General features: G+C 43.3%; 2 protein-coding genes across 5 annotated transcripts in view; one reads left to right on the forward strand and one right to left on the reverse strand.

Moving 5' to 3' along the window:
- The window catches only part of LOC137015300 (NACHT, LRR and PYD domains-containing protein 3-like), a 55,357-nt gene extending 35,431 nt beyond the window's left edge, over window positions 1-19,926 (reverse strand). For 2 of the 4 annotated variants that reach the window (XR_010893937.1, XM_067380172.1), the window contains exons 1-6: window positions 19,856-19,926; window positions 18,753-18,897; window positions 15,957-16,067; window positions 13,459-15,291; window positions 1,090-1,263; window positions 784-957 (exon numbers count right to left, since the gene is read on the reverse strand). Coding sequence is in view for 3 of the 4 variants with exons in the window: in XM_067380172.1 (XP_067236273.1) it covers window positions 784-957; window positions 1,090-1,263; window positions 13,459-15,291; window positions 15,957-16,067; window positions 18,753-18,877 (2,417 nt within the window). In the remaining variant the exon portion in view is untranslated. The remainder of the gene's footprint in view (window positions 1-783; window positions 958-1,089; window positions 1,264-13,458; window positions 15,292-15,956; window positions 16,068-18,752; window positions 18,898-19,855) is intronic. The other 2 variants (XM_067380175.1, XM_067380174.1) reach the window with 2 other exon arrangements.
- The window catches only part of LOC137015309 (uncharacterized), a 289,835-nt gene that overhangs the window by 48,365 nt on the left and 217,686 nt on the right, over window positions 1-23,784 (forward strand). The gene's annotated exons all lie outside the window — the stretch shown is intronic.

The raw sequence follows: 23,784 nt of genomic DNA on the forward strand, positions 1-23,784 counted from the left end.
CTAGAGCAGGGGTCTCCAAACTCAGTCCTGGGGTTAGAGCTAAACTCTGCAGGACAGTGGCCCTCCAGGAATGAGTTTGGAGACTCCTCTCCTAGAGCACTCTACTCCTGAACAATGGCGCTATGTTGACACAAACAGCAATCCAGCTGATGACATCACCAGAGGCAAGTGCCTTACTGATCTAGCCAAGCTTAACCATTGGAGTCAAGGACCTTCTTTCCTTTATTCTGACAAGATCAGTGGCCAAGTTTCCTGACAGGATTGAGCTATATAAATCATGGAATGAGCTCACTCTTCTCTTAACAAGACTCAGATTCAACTTCCCCTCTTGCAACAAGCCCTAAGAAAGGATTTTGAAAGGAGTGGGAGTGTTTTTCCCCATCTAATAGTTATGTTTTTTTCCTATCTAGTAGTCAACTATATAACATTTCATCTGAGTTTGATCTCCTCAAGACTGAGAAGAGATGGGGACTACTTTTCAAATATCAAACCACTAGGTGTGTTCATGTAGAACTGCTGACTAGTGTTGATGCTGACAGTTTCTTGATGGCACTACATCACTTTGTAGCTCGTCGAGGACAACTTTATGAAGTGATCAGCGATCAAGGAACTCATTTTCATGGGGGTGAAAGTGAGCTGAACATTCTAGTGTGCATGCTTTGGATCCTGCTTCTCCCAAATTGCTAAATTTTGCTCAATTTGCTGACACACAGATCATCTACAGACAAACATGAACATTGTGACCGTCTGACTGTACTTTATCCATTATATGTTCTTAAATACCTCAGGATCTGCAGCTGACAGTTTGGACTCTTCAGTCCATCAGAAATGAAGTTGACACCAGAGTCCTGTAGGTCATTGTTACTCAGATCCAGCTCTCTCAGGACAGAGTTTGAGGATTGTAGAGATGATGACAAACTGTCACAACACGGAGCAGTGAGATTACAGAGAGCAAGTCTGAAAGAGAGTAGAACAAACACACATCAATAGTCAGATCATCTACAGACACGCGTAGTCAGATCAGCTAAAGAAACACATTAACATTGTGGCCTTCTGACTGTAAATGATTTCTAATATGTTCTTAAATACCTCAGGATCTCCAGCTGACAATTTGGACTCTTCAGTCCATCAGAAATGAAGCTGACACCAGAGTCCTGTAGGTCATTGTTACTCAGATCCAGCTCTCTCAGGACAGAGTTTGAGGATTGTAGAGTTGAAGACACAATTTCACAATCCTGATCTGAGAGATTACAGCCAGCAAATCTGGAAGAGATGAAATATTAAAACAAATAAATAAAACAATAAAGACATGTACAGTGGGTTTCCAGTTTTCTGCCCTCAGGAATGTAGGATGACATGATCTGAACACTGAATCACAATACAATGAGCTCCTGAGAGTGTGATAATCTGATCACTTTATCATTCAGATTAATATCAGAAATCAGATGAGTTTTTTTTTCAGCTAATGATTATTTTAAATTTTGCAAAATCTAATAAAATTTTCTGAGGGTATGTTAGATCAAAATCTCAATAATAGGTAGAATATTTGTAGTCTCAGTCATCAGTTTAGAAACAGGCGCCTCAACCCCTGTGATGTGTGGCAGCAGCAGAGCGAGATCTCGGATAGATCTCGCCGCTTCGCTCTCAAGCCCGGTGGCCGCTTCGCTCTCAAGCCTGCCAGATGCTATGCACTCAAATTTGCCGGTTGCAATACACTCAAGCGCCCTGGACACGATGGACAAGATGGCTACTTTGCCAGTGCCCACGGGCAAGATGGCCGCCCCTTCGTTGCTTAAGGATGTAGGGGCGTTCCAGCCATTGAGTCCGCTCCAGAACCTGCTTCAGCCAGTGAGTCTGCTCCTGAACCCGCTCCAACCGGTGAATCGTCGCCTCACCCTCGGAAGAGGAGGAGGAGGAAGAAGGCTTCTTCCACTCGGCTAGGCTCAGAAGCCTTTCAAGAGACCGCTGGGGGTCTGGAGACCACTCCAGAGGTGTCTCCTACGCCACCTGCGCTTCTTGCCCTGCCGGCGTTACCTGCGCTTCTCGCTCTGCCGGCGCTACCTGAATTCCTTGCCCTGCCAGCGCCGCCTAAGCGCCTTGCTCTGCCGGCGCCACCTGAATTCCTTGCCTTGCCAGCACCACCTGAACTCCATTCCCTGCCAGCACCACCCAAGCTCCTGGCCCTGCCGGCGCCACCTGAGCTCCTAGCCCTGCCAGGGACATCCAAGCTCCTAGCCCTGCCAGCGCCGCCCAAACTCCTTGCTCTGCCAGCGCCACCCAGGCGTCTCGCCCTGCCGGCACCAACCGAACGCCTGGTCATGCCGGAACCACCGGAACTCCTTGCCCACGAGGCCGCAACAGACCCCTTTGAAATCCCCAAGAACTTTTTTTGGGGGGGCAGTATACCTGAGGGTGGGGAGCTTGTGGGTGGGGACCCTGCTCAACCATGGCCGTTAATGGCCTTTGAACTATTATGGCCATCTTTGGACTGCAACTTATTATGGCCATTAATGGACTCTGATCCACTGGGGTCACCTATGGACCCTGTCCTGCCGTGGCTGCCTGAGCCATCTGACCTGCCGTGGCTGCCTGAGCCACCTGACCTGCCGTGGCTGCCTGTAATAAAAGAATAAATGTCGAACTGGATGCTCACTGAAAAGTGAGCGGTAACACTTTAGAATACTGATCCTTCATTAATGAATAACTACACAGGAACAAATGAGTAATGCATTATTAACACTCTAGTAACTACTATTAACTAACAATAAACTCTGATGAATGAATTAGTAAGTAATAGTGCTCAGTTAAAGGTGGTAGTTCACTATTAGCTAATCAGTAACTACTGTTTTTTTTTCATTCCTCTCAGAGAACTACTAAGAACTACTAATTACATGTTCGTAATTAATGTGAATTATGAATAATGTATAATTAATTCTAGAGTAAAGGCCTTGGTAACCCACTAGTATTGACTGAAGTATTACCAAATACCTAAGAAGGAATTACTAATTATTTGGATCAGTATTCTAAAGTGAAAAGCATGATAACTCTCTAGTAACTACTGAAGTCACTGTAAACTTTTGAGGTTTTTGTAAAGTATTGGATAGTAATAACTCAAGAGGTACTATATAACTCTAAAGTAACTACTTCTTATTTGGATCAGTATTCTAAAGTGAAGATCATAGTAACCCACTAGTAATTACTTAAGTGTTACTACATCCTTCTAAAGGAACTACTAATTATTTGGATCAGTATTCTAAAGTGAAGATCATGGTAACCCACTAGTAATTACTTAAGTGTTACCAAATATATCATAAGGAATTACTGTACAAAAACATCAAAAGTTTACAAAGACTTCAGTAGTTACTAGAGAGTTATGTTTTTCACTGATCCAAATAATTAGTAATTAGCCTTTACTTTAGAATTAATTATACATTATGCATCATTCATGTTAATTATGAACCTGTATATAGTAGTTCTTAGTGGTTCTCTGGGAGGAATGAAAAAAAAAACAGTAGTTACTGATTAGTTAATAGTGAACTACCACCTTTAACTGAGCACTATTACTTACTAATTCATTCATCAGAGTTTATTGTTAGTTAATAGTAGTTACTAGAGTGTTAATAATGCATTATTCATTTGTTCCTGTGTAATTATTCATTAATGAAGGATCAGTATTCTAAAGTGTTACCGAGTGAGCTTCAACACTTCAGGTAACTTCGGTTGAGTTGAAATGCTAGTTGCGTGATGTTTCCTCAGATAACTGCACACAGACCTGACTTTCTCTTTTCTGCCTCCACTGTTGGTTATACACTTGTGTGTTTTTGGTTTTCTAGGTTTGCACAAAGTTACAACATATCACTGGCATGTGTCAAGATTTCAGAGACTCTGTGTGACATTTTAAATGTTTATGATCTTCAGGGGAGTTAAAATTTGTCAACACTTACTATCTCCATCACTGTCTTCACTGTATATAAAATAAAGTTGGCTTGCTTGTTTAACATGTTAATTTTTGCTTTACTTTGAAGGATGTGCATGATGTCAACATGAAACACACTGCAGCCCTCCGTGCTCCTCAGTACCTGTGTGAGGAGGACCCATAATTCTTCAAGAAATGTAAGTATTCCATGCATTAACAGAATTGCTAGTTTCGGTGAATGTAACGGTCTACTTTTAGTCTACTGAGTGAAACTTACAGTTGGACCCTCTATGCTTATTTCAGGAGGTGTTGGGAGAGCCAGACATCACTGATTCTGTCATTGTGGTCAACGAAAGCACAAGTCCTTCAAGCACTGCAGTTGTGATAGAAGATGATCTAAAGTTTTATAATAAAAGACTAATCTTCAAAAAAATCTTCAATTGTAAAGCTAGAGGTTTCCAGATTTTACTTGGGAGGAGGTTTGGGTAAATATAAAGGAGGCTTCTTGTAATCCTGACCACCAACAGATTAATTTCAACTTTGTACATAGAACATATTTAACCCCTCGCAAGCTCCATTTAATGAAGAGATTACCCGATCCGACTTGTACCCTATGTGCTCTCAAGGTTCCAGGTACTTTCTTACACATGATGTGGGAATGTCCACCTGTTGCACAGTTTTGGACAGAGGTAGCATCCAGATTGTCTGATCTGGTTTCAGCAACGGTACCCGTAACAGTGCCTGTTTTGTTATTGAATAAGTTAACAATGTGGAATACTAATATTCAGCATAAGCGTACAATACTAGCTGGCCTCACAGCTGCTAAAAAGTTGATTGCGTTGAGATGGAAACCCTCTCATTCACTTTCTGTTAAATGTTGGATTCTTTAATTTCTGGATGTTATCTATTTAAAATTGTCCACTGCTCGAGTTAATGGTGCGAATGAAAAGACTCTCTGTAGTTGGAACACTGTTGCTGAGATAATGAAATCCTGGTTAAGATAATGTATTTTTTGCCTGACTTAATTTGCTTACTTGTTAATTTGAGCTCCTGAACTTGAGTAAATTTCCTTCATATACATTTTTTATGTAATGAAGTCCTGCAGAGGTGCCGATCCTGTTCCTGGAGATCTTCCTGCCTGCAGAGTTCAGCTAAGATATTCAGCTCATTATTTTGCTAAGTACAAAATGTGTCAAACGGCAAAACTTTTTCCATTTACCAATGTGTTTTTTTAAGTTTGTCTAATCCTTCTTACATTTTACAGTCTGTGTATAAGTAAATACCGGTGTATAATTTTCAAAATGCGGTAAATATTATTTATTATTTATAAATTTAAATGAAAAATGAATGAACAGTATTGTAGATATATAAATGGGGATGGGCTGTTTCTGGCGCGCTGTGCACATTTGCGACGCCCGATACCGGCTTGATTGCGGCAATGTCGGCATGGTAACGGCTGCTGCATCTGGCCCGATTGATTCAGCCTGGAATCGGGCAGTGAGTACACAACCATCTGGCCCGATCGCTGCAGACAGAAACGGGCCGAGTGGTAAGTCTCTGGTAGGCCAGAATCTAACAGGAACTGGCCCGAGTGTATTTTGCTCTCTGGGTTACTTCTTCAGATGACATTTTCTGGTGAAACTTATTATTGGACACATACAAGACGTTGAATCAGTAATTGCGATGTACAGTGAAGATCCACACTGGTGTGTTACCAATACTCCTGACAGCCCCCCCCCCCCCCCACACACACATAGCTGCTCTTCAAAACATTAGATTAATCCGCTGAGGAGCCGTGCCGAAGCACAACCCACATAAGATGATAATTCCTCAAATCACTGCAATTGCAGGTTTCAAACAGAGATGGCGACAAAGAGGCAAAACTTACGGACTGTAGCTTTAAGCTCTTTTAAGTGCTTGTTTAAAAGTCCCAAAATTATATTAACATTTACTATTTATTTCACTATTAATCATCATCTATGAACTGTCCAAAAAAGAAATTAATTAAATTAAAAACGAAATACATCTTTTTCTGTCTAGTTCTCCTAGGCACACACCGACCCTGCCTATTCTAGACCATAGGGCTGCACAATTAATCAAGTTTGAAATCATGATTACAATTACAGATGCCACAATTATGTAATCGTTCAAAGACACAATTACAAAAAAAGTCCACTTACATCATTCTGTGTGCAATTAATAAAATTAATTAATAACCGCAATTACAATTTCAAGGCAATAATCAACAATTACGATTTTTGTCATAATCATACAGCTCTACTAGACCACGACACAAACATGAATAATTCTGATAACCTGCGATTCTAATGTAAATCATTTTCTGTTTTGTTTGTATAATTACTCCAGTGAACTAGCTGTTGTTGTGTTTGTATTAATTTTGATGAACACAATAAAGAGTTGAGTTATTCCTAAAACTCAGTGAGATTCACATCACAGTTTAGAGTTCTCTAGAATGAGTGGCCAACTAGTGCTTATTCCTGGGTTTACCATCATTACAAAGTTGTTTGTCACTCAAAAAGAGTATTTGATGGAAGCAAGCTGCTAAAATTACTCTTTTCTACTTCCTCCTGATCACTTCTGGAAGCAGAACAGCAGCGGTGAGCAATGAGGAGACGAGGAGAGAGACGCAATGACATCAGTCAATCAAAACAGAGAGACGCAATGACATCAGCCAATCAAAACAGATGTCATTTATCATAAACCGAGCGTTTCTGACTGACGGTCACAGTGAGGGTGGAGATATTCAGGTTTTGAACATGTTTTGTGCAAAAATATCTAAACATTCTGAAATCAAGATACATTTACTTTCATAAGAAAAATGACAAAGTCTTGTTTTCTGAAAAAAAAGTAAAAATTGCCAAAGGGCAAGAAAAATAATCTTGTTGTCCCTTTAAATTAAGATTATTTTTCTTCCCTCATTGGCAGATATTTTTATGTGTGTCTAATTCATGTTTGTGTGTGACCTGTTGAAATGTAAGTTAATCTTTTATTTTGACATTAATGTAGTCTCAATGCTGACAGAGTAAATATGTGTTAGAAAACGTGTCATTACACTGTATTCAGCACAAACTAGGCTACAATAATATGTGAGGAACATGTATGTACATGTTTGTGTTTTTGAAGGAATAACATTTATGCGTGGTTATTGAAAAAACAAAAAACTTAAGTCACTGAAATAAGGCCAAAAAAAGTATAGTAAGTCTGTGTTCACAAGACTTTTGGGTATTGGAGGTTGTAGACTAGAATTTTTGCTTCAGAATTATGTAAAAATTATGCTGCCTACTCCTTCATATAAAACAATATATTCATTTAGTTTTTGTAAGACACTTTTTGCCAAGAAACACAGTATGCGAGGAGGCGTGAATCACCACTGAAAATGGGACATTCTCACCTGAGAAGACAAAAGAATTGGATAGTAATGAGCTGAAATGACTTGCATATTAATGAGGCATTTCAGTCAGGTAGGCTGTGAAAAAAAACCTTCTGTGATGTCTCAAGCTCATTATGATATATGAAACATACAGAAAAATATTATTACAATATAAAGTAATGGTTTTATATTATACTTTAAAATATAATGTATTTCTGTGATGCAAAGAGTACATTAATGAGTTCAAAGAGTCTGAATATAGGCTTTTAGTTTAAAAGCATGCACATTTGGAGAAATATTGGATTCTCATATGCTTATGTCAATTTTCCATACAGAGGAGTTATTTTTATTTAATATTCACTGTCATTACTATGAGCGCTGGTGTTTTCAATTCATCCTTGAAGTCGGAGGGCGCTCTGTGCATTTTTAGTCCACAAATTCATCTAAAAGAAGAAGCGGCTATTCCATGAATGGAGTTTCCAATTCATACAGCAGCAGGAGGGCGCTAAAGAAACAAAAACTCATCTAAAATTCATCCATAGAAGAAAAGTAAACAGGAAGTAACTGCATGTCTTCTAGAGATCGCTAACCATGACTTTTACATCCATATAAACACTTTTCAAGACAATAAATACACGATTGAGATGATGAATGCATGTATTGCCTCTGAATTTGCGTCTGAATAGCGCTGGCTCCGTGGGCGTGGCCGCATTAGCGGATAATGAGCTGAATCACAGTCTTCTGACATGGCTCTCTTTTCATACAGATTAAATAAACACAGAAGGTTTGTTTTCGATTTGACTTACATGATTTAAAACCTGACATCTTAACGTTTTTTTAGACATAAGTTTATTTTTTCTGTGATTAGTATTCACTAAGTTACAGTTCATTTTCTGAGAATTATCAGATTGGATTTCGTTCAGAGGGAGAGGAGAGATCACGCATCATGTTAGTTTTCTTTATTATACAAAAAGCACAACATTCTGTTTTTACTTTGAGTGTATATAAATAAAAGAAGACATTCTATAGTTTCAGTTGATATATTACTTATGTCTCTATGACAAAAAATGACGGAGTATTTGAAGTCTGTTTTGCTGCAATGTGAAAAAAAAACTGCAAAACGCGCCGACGCGTTTTTAGACCTCAGAGTGTTAAATATATAATAATGTCAAACACTGGCTAGTGCTGTACAGTAAAAAGTAAGACACTTCAAGCACATCCGTCACTGTGTCACAGAAACGGTCTCTGTGGCTCCCTCCGATCGCCACCTGAGGGCGCCATCACCGGAATACTAACTGTCTTCGAACTACAACTCCCACACCACGTACCTGGGCTGATTACACCCCCACCTGTCAGCCATTAGCGGGACTATAAAAGAACTCTCACATCCCATCATGCTTCGCGAAGTCTTGTTTTGCCTTGCATACTTTTCTGAGCGTTTTCCCTGTTTATCTGCTATCTAGTGTATGACCCTGGACTGCCTACTTACCCTGTTGATCGATTGCCGCCTGCCTTGTGATATCTCTGCCTGTTACTGACCTTGTTATTGCCTTGTCTACGTTACCCCTGTTGCTGTTATCTGACCATTGCCTGTACGACTACGATTACTCATTAAAGCTGCATATGGATCTCCCTGAGTCTGCTACCTCGTTACAGAAGACTTCGCCCGATCACGATCCAGCAGCCATGCATCATTTGTCTACTGAGCTCTCCACCCAGGCCAGTGTACTGGCAGTCCACCAACAGCAGCTCACACGTCTTACCTCTATCACCGAGGAGTTGGTCAAAACGCTGCAGAGTATGCGAATGACGCCCGCTGAAACGAGTCCGCCATTAACCACGCCGCCGGCGGCAGCGGATCCTGTCCAGACCGCCACCAGCAGCCCGTGTCTCGCATTCCCCGACAAGTACGATGGGTCTCCCGCAAGGTGTAAGGGTTTCCTCCTTCAGTGTTCACTATTCCTGTCCCAACAGCCGACTCTCTAGCCCACTGACGAGAGCCGCATCGCCTTCATCTGCTCGCTCCTCTCTGGGAAGGCACTCGAGTGGGCTACTACAGTTTGGGAGAACGGTCAGTCTTCATATTCCTCTCTTGACTCATTCCTACAATATTTCCGTCAAGTCTTCGAACACGCCGAGGGAGGAAAGGAGGTTGGTGAACTTCTTTTGGCACTCCACCAGGGTAAACAAACGGCCGCTGAATACGGCCTCTCTTTTCGCACTCTGGCTGCGCAAACTTCGTGGGTGGATGACACACTCAAACCCCTTTTCCGAAAGGGACTTAACATGGATTTACAGTCTGAGTTAGCTTGCCAGGATGAGGGAAGGTCATTAAATGGATTTATTTATCTCGCTATTCGCATTGACAACCTCATTCGCTCTAGACGCCCTGTCAAAAGCCCAGCTTCCACCGCAGCAGCCGATTCACACATCCCCGTGCCAGAACCCATGCAGATTGGTACCACTCACCTGTCATCTGAAGAGAGAGAGCGACGATTGCAACAATGCCTGTGTCTCTACTGTGGTCAGTCCGGTCACATGCGAGCGTCCTGCCCCACGAGACCCACCAATCGCAACACCACGGCGGTGAGTGCACATTCTAACTCCTCTAACATTAAAATTGCTGCAACTCTAATATACCAAGAACAAGTGATCCAGACCGAGGCCATGATTGATTCTGGGGCCGCTGGCAACTTCATGGACATAAGTTTCACGACATTCCTTTAATTCCCTGTACTTCTGTTTTGTCAGTGGCGGCGCTAGACGCTGGGGACTGATCGGGTGCGTTACACGTCTGATGATGTCATCCTTCTCGTCGGGTCCCTGCATAAAGAATCCCTCAGTTTCTTCCTGATCGAATCGCCTCAACACCCGCTCATCCTTGGTTCCCCCTGGCTCAGAGAACATAACCCACAGATTTCCTGGGCTGACAACCAGATTATGCAATGGTCAGCTACCTGTCTACAGACCTGTATTCAAGCCCCCACTCGTCCTGAGACACAGGCACCCTTTTCACTCCAGAACGCACTGCCCCCTGAATATCATGACCTCATCGAGGTTTGTAGTAAGACCCGGGCAGCTCAACTTCCTCCTCACCGTGATAGTGACTGTGCCATTGATCTGCTGCCCGGTACTACGCCCCCCAAAGGGCACATTTTTCCCCTTTCCCAGCCTGAATCTGAAGCAATGAAAAAATATATCGAGGAGGAATTGACCAAAGGTTTTATCCAGCCTTCTATGTCTCCCGCTTCAGCAGGATTCTTCTTTGTTAAGAAGAAAGATGGAGGATTAAGACCATGCATTGACTATCGAGGGCTCAATGACATCACCATCAAATTCCGCTATCCGCTGCCTCTTGTTCCCGCTGCCCTGGAACAATTACGATCAGCACGTTTCTTCACCAAGCTCGACCTACGCAGTGCATATAACCTCATCCGAATTCGCAAGGGGGACGAGTGGAAGACCGCCTTCTCCACTACATCCGGACACTACGAGTACTGGGTTATGCCCTTCGGGCTAGTCAATAGTCTGTCAGTGTTTCAAGCTTTCATCAACGATGTCTTCCGGGATATGCTGAACAGGTGGGTGATCGTCTACATAGACGACATCCTCATATACTCTAACTCCTTTTCTGAACATGTGCAGCACGTCCGAGTAGTCCTTCAACGTCTAATCCATCATCAACTCTACGTCAAACTGGAGAAATGCGAATTCCACCAGACAGCCACATCCTTTCTGGGTTACATCATCAGTGCGGAGGGGGTTGCTATGGACGATGACAAGGTTCAGGCAGTTCTGAATTGGCAGTTGCCCACAACAGTGAAGGAATTCCAACGCTTCCTTGGATTTGCTAATTTCTATAGAAGATTCATTCGCAATTTCAGCCTCATCGCAGCTCCCCTCACTTCTATGTTCAAGAGAGCTAACCAAAAACTCGAATGGACCCCGACGGCTAGTCATTCAGGAGATTCATACGTCACCCAGTGCTGGGCATCCAGGCATCGCCGCAACCACCCAGCTGGTAACCAATCGCTTCTGGTGGCCAACCCTGTCATCTGACATTATAACTTACATCCAGAATTGCACCGTTTGTCAGACTATAAAGGCCCTTCGTCACTCACCTGCAGGTCTCCTCCAACCTCTACCGATCCCACAACGACCCTGGTCACACCATTGCTGTCGATTTCATCACTGACTTACCCAACTCCCAAAGACATACCACCATACTCACCGTAATCGATCGCTTCTCCAAGGCCTGCCGTTTCATACCTCTACCCAAACTACCCACTGCACTCGAGACCGCGGAACATCTGTGTAACTACGTTTTCCGCTTCTACGGCCTGCCTGAGGACATAGTTTCAGACCGCGGACCCCAGTTTACCTCCCGCCTCTGGTCATCCTTCTTCCAATGTGAGTCTGAGTCTGGGTACCATCCTCAGGCCAACGGGCAGGCAGAGAGACTTAACCAAGAGCTCATACGATTCTTACGTTCTTAGTGTCACCAGAACCAATCGGATTGGAGCAAATACCTCTTCTGGGCCGAATATGCACAGAACTCACTGCACAAACCAGCCACCAGCCTCCGCTCTTTCCATGGGCCAGTGAGCTCACTGACTTACCTGCCGTGAATCATTGGTTACAACGTAGCGAGGAGGTCTGGAACGAGGCTCACGTTCATCTGCAGAGGGCAGTACGTCGCACCAAGGAACAGGCCGACCGCCATCGCCGACTTCAACCATTATACAGACCTGGACAGATGGTATGGCTCTCCACCAGGGATCTCCGTCTCTGCCTACCCTGCAAGAAAGTCAGTCCCAGGTACGTGGGTCCTTTCAAAATCTCCCGTCAAATAACCCCAGTATCCTATCGTTTAGAACTACCATCTGAATACCGTATCTCACCCACTTTCCATGTGTCTCTGCTTAAGCCCGCAGGTGGTCCGAGAGGAGGGGAGAGCCTAGAGGGGACCCGTGACCAGAGACCCCCTCCGATAATCGTGGAAGGCAAGGAGGCCTATCAGGTCAATGAGCTCCTGGACTCCAGACGCCGGGGTCGTGCTTTACAGTATCTGGTCGACTGGGAGGGGTTCGGCCCGGAGGAGAGGTCCTGGGTCAATGCTAATGACATACTGGACCCAAATCTCATCACGGAATTTCACAGGACCCATCCGGAGCGTCCGGCCCCCCGGCCTCGTGGGAGACCTCGGTGTCAACATCCATCTCGCTTCAGGAGCCGATCGCAGGGCTCTGTCACAGAAACGGTCTCTGTGGCTCCCTCCGATCGCCACCTGAGGGCGCCATCACCGGAATACTAACTGTCTTCAAACTACAACACCCACACCACGTACCTGGGCTGATTACACCCCCACCTGTCAGCCATTAGCGGGACTATAAAAGAACTCTCACATCCCATCATGCTTCGCGAAGTCTTGTTTTGCCTTGCATACTTTTCTGAGCGTTTTCCCTGTTTATCTGCTATCTAGTGTATGACCCTGGACTGCCTACTTACCCTGTTGATCGATTGCCGCCTGCCTTGTGATATCTCTGCCTGTTCTCCGGATTACCCTGTTCTGTCTGCCGCCTGCCCTGATTCTCTGCCTGTTACTGACCTTGTTATTGCCTTGTCTACGTTACCCCTTTTGCTGTTATCTGACCATTGCCTGTACGACTACAATTACTCATTAAAGCTGCATATGGATCTCCCTGAGTCTGCTGCCTCGTTACACACTGTAATAGTTCACTGTAACAGTCATCAAATAGCTGAACATTAAGCATTTATGATGAATAATTGCTGAAGATTAAATGTCATAATGTTATATTATTATTGCTATTAATATTAGCAGTAATTTGTGTCATTTTATCTTCATTCACAAGTGAAATTGTCTCAATTCCAGCTTTACTGATCAATGGTGTCGACCGTCCCTTTGCGCCACCTGGTGGTGATTTCACCAGCGAGTTTCACACGTGACTGGGTTGTGTTTACCCGCGGCGGTAACAGGCGTTTTAGTGACTATCTACTGTATTAAAGAGGCGTGTCGTGACCCTTTAAGATTCTGTTATTGAGGAGAAAATGTCTCATTTAGGAACATTTATTTTAAAGGTGTCAGATTCATTATTAAATATGATACTTTAGTTAATGATTAAACACTCACAGAGCTTTTCTGCAGTTGATCACAGCTGGTATCAGTCTTCTTCTCCCCTCATCTGATGTGTTGTATTTCATGGGGTTCAGCTCATCCAGCGGCTCCTCTGACATCTGAATCATGTAGGAGATTGTTGAGCAGTGAGACGGAGAGAGTTTCTCCTCTGAGTGTTTGTCTGATTTCAGAAACTCCTGAATCTCTCTGGACAGAGACTGATCTTTGACTTCCAGCAGACAGAGGAACAGATTGATGGATCTTTCAGTAGAGAGATCTTCACGTTTGATCTTCTGTTGAATGTAGTGTGTGATTCTCCTGATGCTCTCTGAGCTGTTCTCTGTGTGTGTCAGTAGATCCTGTAAGAGTCTCTGATTGGACTCCAGTGAGACGCCCAGCAGGAACCGCAGGAACAGATCCAGCTGTCCATTCTGACTCCTGAGGGCACTGTCTACTGCTGATGTTAGTAGATCATCCAGAGAGACTTTATCAGATCTGTAAAATCTGAATTGATCCAGTGGTTTCTTGTTCTTGATCACATGTGAATAAAACTCATAGAAAGCAGCGAGAAACTCCTGAAAGCTCAGATGAATAAAGCTGTAGACTTTCCTCTGATGAATCACAGATTCCTCCTTAAAGATCTCAGTGCAAATCCCAGAATACACTGAGGCGTCAGTGACGTCTATGCCGCTCTCTCTCAGGTCCTCCTCATAGAACATCACATTGCCCTTCATCAGCTGATTGAAAGCCACTTCAGCAAGTTTCACAATCACTTCTCTGTTGGACTGTAGCAGTTTCTCTGGATCTCTCTCTTCATACTTCTGATTCCTCATGTTGATCTGAATCAGCAGGAAGTGGATGTACATTTCAGTCAGAGTTTGAGGGATTTCTGCACTCAGATCTTCTTGCAGGAGCTTCTGAAGCACAGTGGATGAGATCCAGCAGAAGACGGGTATGTGGCACATGATGTGGAGGCTTCTTGCTCTTCTGATGTGTGAGATGATTCTGCTGGCTTGATGCTCATCACTGATTCTCTTCCTGAAATATTCCTCCTTCTGAGGCTCAGTGAATCCCTGAATCTCTGTCAGACGGTTGATGTATTTGGAGGGGATCTGATTGGCTGCTGCTGGTCTGGAGGTGATCCAGATGAGAGCAGAGGGAAGCAGCTCTCCTGTCATGAGCTTTGACATCAACACACCCACTGATGAAGTCTTAGTCAGTGAAAATTTATTTTTGCCTGAAAACCTCAATCTCATTCTGCTTTCATCCAGACCATCAAAGATGAACACAATTTTACTCTCCTCATAAATCTTTGAGTCCAGATCTTCAAGTTCAGGATGAAAGTCCAGCAGAAGTCTGTGAAGACTGTACTGATGATCTCGGATCAAGTTCAGCTCTCGAAATGGAAGCACAAACATGAAATCTACATCCTGATTGGCTTTTCCCTCGGCCCAGTCCAGAATGAACTTCTGCACAGAGACGGTTTTTCCGATTCCAGCGATGCCTTTAGTAAGAACAGTTTTGATCTGGTGTTTCTCCTCAGGTCCTGGTTCAGGTGAGGCTTTAAAGATGTCATTGCAGTCGATTGGAGTGTCTTGTGAGTGTTGTGTTCTGGCTGTTTTCTCCATCTGTAAAACCTCATGTTGTTCATTCACTCCTTCACTCTCTCCCTCTATGATGTAGAGCTGTGTGTAGATCCTGTTCAGGAGGGTTTCATTCTCCTGGAGGTTCAGTCCCTCAAATAATCTCTCATACTTGTTCTTCATGCTGGTTTTGAGCTGCTCTTTGACTCTCTGGAGTTCATCATCTACTGCTTGAGGAGAATCCTGGTCTCCAGTCTGATCATCTCTGATTGGAAACAAATTACAAACATAAAAACATGTGCATCAATTTAAGAGAGAAGTGTCAGTTTAACAGACTCCTGTTATATTCCACATATTTACATTAAACTTTAACATATTTTCTGGAATTTAAGTCACATTTTCTATCATCTGAAATGTGCTGCATCTTATATTTGTCTGTTTTGGACTCTTATGTAGAAGTTTTGGTCTTTTTGATTCCTGTCCTAGTTTTGTCTTGATTATTTGAGCTTTAAAAGACACTTAATATTCAGAAATATTATTGATATGACGGCGCTGAATCTATCAGATGAGAACAAAACATGAACTGAACTGAGCTGAATAATGACCCGACTGTCTTCTGTAGAGCTGCTTTATAGCTGTAATAATAATATATGATGCTAATGCTTGGGGTCTAAAAGACACTTAATATTCAGTTATCAATTAAATATTTAAGTGAAGATTAAATAATATTGATTAAATCTCTCTCAATAATGTAATTTTTCACCCGTTGTGACTTACAGTCAGTTGTGATTTAGTTTCTGGAAAATAATGTAACTGTTTCCATGACAACTAAAAATTATGCTTTCTGCTTAGACCTTATTTTCTTATAAATAAGTGTCTCAAACTAGTTTCACTACAGCAGGAAACTCACTAAATAATGCTGATAATCACCTGGGGTCAGAGGTCACTGGACCATCACTGAATTCAGGAGGAACTCTGGATCGACTGCTCTTCATAGACACACAACTGGGTTGAGAAGATGCTGCTCTCTGACTCCCCCTGCTGGTGACACAGAGATATAATAATAATAATAATAATTCATACACATATTTATACTCTATATAACTGCCTGGCCCCGCCCCTAACACTAAATAACTGCCGATGATGCACCAAGCGTGGCCCCGCCTCTAACACTATATAACTGTCTGACGCACCGATCGTGGCCACGCCCCTAACACTATATAACTGTCTGACGCACCGATCGTGGCCCCGCCCCTAACACTATATAACTGACGCACCGATCGTGGCCACGCCCCTAACACTATATAACTGTCTGACGCACCGATCGTGGCCCCGCCCCTAACACTATATAACTGTCTGACGCACTGAGCGTGGCCCCGCCCCTAACACTATATAACTGTCTGACGCACCGATCGTGGCCCCGCCCCTAACACTATATAACTGTCTGACGCACCGAGCGTGGCCCCGCCCCTAACACTATATAACTGTCTGACGCACCGATCGTGGCCCCGCCCCTAACACTATATATCTGTCTGACGCACCGAGCGTGGCCCCGCCCCTAACACTATATAACTGTCTGACGCACCGAGCGTGGCCCCGCCCCTAACACTATATAACTGTCTGACGCACCGATCGTGGCCCCGCCCCTAACACTATATAACTGTCTGACGCACCGATCGTGGCCCCGCCCCTAACACTATATAACTGTCTGACGCACCGAGCGTGGCCCCGCCCCTAACACTATATAACTGTCTGACGCACCGATCGTGGCCCCGCCCCTAACACTATATAACTGTCTGACGCACCGATCGTGGCCCCGCCCCTAACACTATATAACTGTCTGACGCACCGAGCGTGGCCCCGCCCCTAACACTATATAACTGTCTGACGCAGAGCGTGGCCCCGCCCCTAACACTATATAACTGTCTGACGCACCGATCGTGGCCCCGCCCCTAACACTATATAACTGTCTGACGCACCGATCGTGGCCCCGCCCCTAACACTATATAACTGTCTGACGCACCGATCGTGGCCCCGCCCCTAACACTATATAACTGTCTGACGCACCGATCGTGGCCCCGCCCCTAACACTATATAACTGTCTGACGCACCGAGCGTGGCCCCGCCCCTAACACTATATAACTGTCTGACGCACCGATCGTGGCCCCGCCCCTAACACTATATAACTGTCTGACGCACCGAGCGTGGCCCCGCCCCTAACACTATATAACTGTCTGACGCACCGATCGTGGCCACGCCCCTAACACTATATAACTGTCTGACGCACCGATCGTGGCCCCGCCCCTAACACTATATAACTGTCTGACGCACCGATCGTGGCGCCTCGACGGTTATACAGCCCTTTGAACATTTAGCTAGTAATGCCTTCGTCACGCAAATGCATATTACATGGTTGTTATAATATACAATACAGCTCGGTCTCTTTATTTAAATTTCCTAAAACGATGATATGAAGGGTTGGATTAATTTAGTCTTTACAGTGATCGTTCTACACCGGATAGTTTTACAAACTTTCATCAGACAGCTGGGATTCACTGATAATCCGCAGTTTTTGGTGAATGGGGCTGAACAGACTATCTCCCGCCTCGGCCTTCATTCTCCCATCTCACCGACAACAGATGATATGGAGCCGGACAGAATCTCTCGATCCCGGCCTTCATCCTCTCGTCTCGCGGCGCCGTCATCTGTCGACTCGACAACAGTCGGCAGTACGGGCCTTCCCACCAATGAGTGTAAGTTGCCGAGTTTTCTTATTTTATAATAATAAGTAGGTAGTCCACAGTAACTCTACTAAAATGTAAAGCCCTCTAACATGATTCTTTTGTTTATATGCATTAGTGAGTTTGACTCATTAGACTCAAGTCAGTTGAGATGCAGCTCTCGCGAGTGGGTGTGGTTTCAGCGCAGACAGTGGACACGCCCCTAGCGTTTGAGAGCAGAGAATACTGCTAATTTTTTCGAGATTTTGATGACTTATTTCATTTACTTGCAGATTTTTTTAATCATTCAAATTTGGCTGGGTGGTTAATAACACATTTTTCTGCGGTGTGACAAACTCAGATCACATACTTTAAAATGACTTTACAGGGACTTTAAGCAATTATATACATTGGTAATTATGCCCTTTGAAGGTTATTGGACACTGTGAAATTTTTGTTCTTCAAGTTTGTGACAAGCACATAAAAATTATTAAAAAAAAAATTATTGGAGTAATAATAAAGAAGCTGTCCTACAGGGCTCTATGGTAACATTTTTCTTAAAAAAAAACTTTCTGATCAATAGCAGACCCATTACAGGGCGATATTTGCCCCTTGAAATTAATTTCCTGGGGCATTTGTACCATTATAAGAGCAATTTTTCTAATCTTATTAAATGTATGGATCATATTTTGTCAGTTTCTTAAAATAGAAAATTTGTTTTTAAAAGTTAAACAATAAATCCACTTACAACAATAAGACCCAATCAGACTGTTACCAATCAAAAGAAATCATCAATCCATGTTTGCACTGCAGAAGAGGCCCAGAAGCTCCATCTGAAGTGATTTAGACATTTACATAGATTGCTTCATGAAGATCATGGGTAAATAATGTTGTGTGAATGTTTTTAAATATAATGTTTTGAATTTTGGTTTTGATTACTTTTTGATTAATCGTCCAGCCCTAATTGAGACGCAGCTATTGTCTCCAGTACAGGACAGTGTCTCACCTGGGGTCAGAGGTCACTGGTCCATCACTGAATTTAAGAGGAGGATCCATGGATTGATCGCTCTTCAGAGACACACAGCTGGGATCTGGAGGTGAAGATCTCTTCCTCGTCTCAGAGTCTGACATCTTCCCTGTATATGGAAACACTGGGAACATTACATTAATATTACACTGATGCATTTAGCAGATGCTTTAATCACAAGTAATTTACAGTGTGTTCATTTCAGCACATATCCCAGTGAACAACATGTGCTCTAAGAGTGTCTTATACTAAGTTATGAAAACATTATTTCTACATATTCTCTGAACGATCAAAATGTGTCTTAGTTAGGTGAACACTAAAGGAATATTTCATTTGATCATTCTGGAAACATTAAGGGAACGTTATTTCTGAATGTTTTCTGAATGTCCTGATAAAGTAGAAGTTAAAAAGAGACATTCATCTCACATTTGACACTAACAGATAACTTTCATTATATCACGATCTAACAGATAACAAACCATCTATTAAAGTTACTGGAGAGACGTTTGTTCATGAATTTGAGAGAACATTAGTCTTATTATGTGGGATGTTCTCTGTGAACATCAAAGATAATATGAACACAACAAAGAACTGAATCATTAAATGAATTAAACTAGATCTGGACCACATATACAGTATTTCATATCAGTGGATATTGATAATCATCAGGATAAATGTCAAATCTTTATTTCTGTCAAATAAAGGCAGATTTCTCCTCCTGAGGTAAAGTTGTAGAAACCAGAACATGACAAACACTTGCAAACAGCTGAACATTTCACACATCTGAGCTACAATATTCACAACATTTACAACAATAACAAAATACATCAAAATATGCAGGAGTAAACTTTAGTAAAATCCTTTTTTTATTCTTTTTCCTGAACAAAATTAAGGAATCGCCCCTGCTTCGGTCCCTATATAGGGTACAACGGGGCTAAAGGCACATAGGCCTATCTTCATTTTTCAACGTCAGTCTTTGTTGTTGTCAGTGAACAAGAGTGTGTCACGATCATATAAACACACAGAACAACATCATATAACAACATGACACGATATTAAATAAAGCTGATAACTGAACTTACCGTCAAACTCACTGATGTGAAGTTCAGCCAAACAGTTTAGAACCCAAGAGGCGACACTCTGATATTTTTTACTAACAGCCACTAGATGGCGCTCCGGGAGCGCGGCCGCCATTATGGGGTGAAAATACTAACTGAACCATAGAATCCTTCACATCTTACACACCCCAAATCTGCGAATTTCACTGTCAGATCAGAAGCGCAATAGGACAGTTTTTTAAATTAAGTCTCCAGTAAACTGTATGATCCTACAGTAAATGTTGTATTGTCTTATATATGTTTATTTTACCATTCATCCATCTGAGGTAACATAGTTAGCCTACTTTGAGTATTTCCATTTTATGCAACTTTACACATTTATTAATAGTAAATTAATAATTAATACATTTAAGATCATGTTTGCAGCGAACAATATATTTCAGACCTAGTGGAGTAATAGTAGCCTAATAATATCTAGGTCTGAATTGAAATATATTGCACATTTTAATGGATCACGCTACAAACATAATGATCTTATAATACATGATGCATTGTTGTGTCCGTTATCCCATAATTCACACTTTTGGACACTTTTGCTTTGACGGACATTAGACAACACTGCAAAATCAAGCTGTTATATTCTTATATTTATTGTCCAACATTCCCAGTTTTTCTGATGCATGTCTGGTGGATCCGAAATGGTCAATATTCATATTCATGCATTTTTATTAATATTTATGTTAATCGTTTATGGCTCACTTTTGATTTCCTATATTTATGTACTCATACTTTATAGCCTATATATTAATTCTTATCATATTTTCAAGTATTTACTTGTTATTGTACCCTTATGGTTATTCTTATTTCATCTTTAAGAGTATGTATGCTTGTTATGTTCAGTTGTTCTTCAAGTGTTCCAGTGTGACAGGTCATGCTGACACGTTTGTGGTTAGACATTGGACGCCTGCCAAGTACTGCAGAAGTGATGTTTTTAACATTTGCAAAATTCCCTAAGGGTTAAAACAACTATTTTGACACTGGACCAGTGGACGACGTAATGGGTGAAATTAACCTTTTTCATTTTAACAAAAACATCAGTTTGAGGGGGTTGGCAATTTCCCTGTATGCTTATGGTATAATATGGACTGAGTTATTGATAATTTAGCATTTTCTCTACTTTGCTCTCCTGGGCTTCTGCTTCTTCTCTCTTATCTGTGAATGTCTACATGTTTTAATTATTTTTGATTTTCATCTATTAGATACAATACTCTGGATTTTATAATACTCTAAATTTATCTTTAACTATTGACTACTCCTCTATGATGGTTATTTTACCTTTTGGTTTTATTAAGTATTTTCATTATCGATTAAAGTTTGCGTGTGAGGCTAAACTGAATTGTAATGAATAAATAATTTTTCATCAACTTTATCATCAGCCTGGATCTCATTTTCCCAAGTTGTTGCATCAATGTCCTTAATTTAATTTCATATGTTGGTAATTATTCAGTGATTATAAGCCTTTTAAAGAATTTTAACCCAAACTGACTGGGTTTCTAGAGAGCAAAGTGGAGAAAAAAAAGTGGAAGAAATAAACAAAGTCTGTATAATAAACCGTTAAAAAAATTAAATGAGCACTAGTCTAGTGTTTGTAGGTTATTCTGTCATCATTCAGGTTTTCGGCTAATTTCAGCTTTAATGTACTTTTTTTTTTTTTTTTTACAAAGCAGCTGATATTCCCATTGAAATCTATTGGACTGCCGCGTGGTTTTCACCCCAGAATGACAGAAACGCAGGGCTGCTGCTGTTTCAATGGAACCTTCTGTTGACTGTCGCTTCTTGTCAGTGTATTCTTTGGTTCAGCACCGACACTTCAAGCTCGAGTCAACACGAAACAGAAACAAACATCTTGATTCGTTTAGACATAACCACGTGATCGGTGATGTCAGAAGCTGTTGCCAAGTCTCCGGTTTTCCCGCGGAATTGGGCTGCTTTTACACTGTTTCCTCGGGTTGTTTTTCATGTCCGCGGGTTGAAACGAACCCAAATAACATGGTATTTAGCCCCTGGAATGCGAATTTTACCGGGGAACCCCCTGAAACTCCACTGGGTTAGTTTTCAATAGCAATTGGGCGGGTTTTGATGTGGAAACCTGGCAACCCTAGTCTGAAGTTTCCTCTGGGACGTAAATGCAGCTTTTCCACCTTTTGACAACAAGATGTCGTTAGTGTGACGGTGTAGAAAAGCTTCGAGTAATGAAACATTTCAGATACAGTGAGAGGAAAGCCTCAGCGCTTGGAGCTTCATTTCACCATCAAAATATGATCTTTTTTGAGGGTTTTTAACGTCCAGAGTCTCTTCAGTTCATCGCGGCTTCTTCTTTTTGGTTATTATGGTGGTTTTATGCATATGATGTCTATGGTTCCCTTTCGAGAACGGTCTCTCGACATGGCGTCAGAAGCTGACGCTTTGGGGACTCCCTTTTCTCCTAATTCTCCTGAAATCCTATTGCACAACGCCAGTGAAGTTGCAACTCTCACTGGCCAATGCCAGCCAAGACGGCGAAAGGGGCGGTACCCGCCTCTATATAATGCGCCGACCTGGCGGCATAAGCTCAGAATCTTCCTTTTCACTTCAACAATTAATAACTTCGACATTACTACGAGACAGCTGTGGAGAAGACGCGAAGTAGACGGATTACCCTCTCGGCGTTCCAGCATGTCTACCTTCTGCACGCTGTGTTCGGGGCCTATCGAGGCTCCGGACACCCACGAGTACTGCATTCTGTGCCTGGGACTCGCCCATGCAGAAGCAGCACTCACCGGGTCGGGCTGCCCGCACTGCGAGGATCTCCCAGTGCGGGTGCTGAGGGCTCGGAGGAGCATCGCCCTTGGTGACTGTCCTAGGCAACGTCCCACTGCCGCTGACGAGCCGCTGGTGGGACAGCCGCATAGGGGCGATGATGCGGGAATGAGGTGTGACTCACCACCCCGCCCTCCTGTTTACTTCACCGAGGAGGGTCTTCGACCCGCCCCCGGCGCGTCGGAGATGGTTTCGTTCGGCGCGGCGAGGGATGACGAACCCGAAGAGGCCATGTCCCTAACGGCGTCCGAGAAGGACTGGGCGGACAACCTCTTGGAGGAGCGCTCTGAGCCGGAGGGGCAGGTGGCGTTTCAAGACGAGCTTGTTAGGGTTCTTACTAGGGCCGTGAATGATCTCGGTCTTGAATGGGATTCTCCCGACGAGCCAGCGAAGAGCAAACTGGATTCGTGGTTCCTTCACTTGGGCCGCCGAGCCGCCGCTCCAAGGAAGCGAGCCCCTTTCTTTCCAGACCTGCACGAGGAGGTCGCTAGCACCTGGGCCGCGCCCCACTCGGCTCGCGCCCACGCCAGCGGCTCGGAAATATTCACAAAAGTTGATGGCGCTGAAGCCCGTGGTTATACGCGCATTCCGCCAGTCGAGGAATCTATCGCGGCGCACCTCTGCCCCTCGTCAGCTTCCCTGAAGGCAGGCGCTATGTTGCCGTCAAGACCCTGCCGTGTGACCGCGCATATCGCTGATAAGGCATACGCCGCCTCAGGTGAAGCAGTTTCAGCACTTCACACGATGGCGGTACTTCAGGTTTTCCAGGCTCAGCTCCTGAAATCCCTGGACGAGGGGGAGGCGGACCCCGAGGCCTTTAAAGATCTGCGCGCTGCGACTGATTTTGCCCTGAAGGCAACGAAGAAAACGGCCCAGGCGATCGGACGAAGCATGGGCTTTATGGTTGTGCTCCACCGTCATTTGTGGCTGACTCTTACAGAGTTAAAAGATGCAGATAGGAAGGCGCTGCTCAACGCTCCTTTATCTCCCTCCGGCCTTTTTGGGGATGCCGTGGAAGCGATTGCAGAGCGCTTCTCTGAAGCACAGAAGCGTTCCAGGGCGATGAGTCATTTCCTTCCGCGCCGGGCGCCCGC

Source organism: Chanodichthys erythropterus, chromosome 24 (assembly GCF_024489055.1).
Source record: "Chanodichthys erythropterus isolate Z2021 chromosome 24, ASM2448905v1, whole genome shotgun sequence".
Lineage (NCBI taxonomy): Eukaryota > Metazoa > Chordata > Actinopteri > Cypriniformes > Xenocyprididae > Chanodichthys > Chanodichthys erythropterus.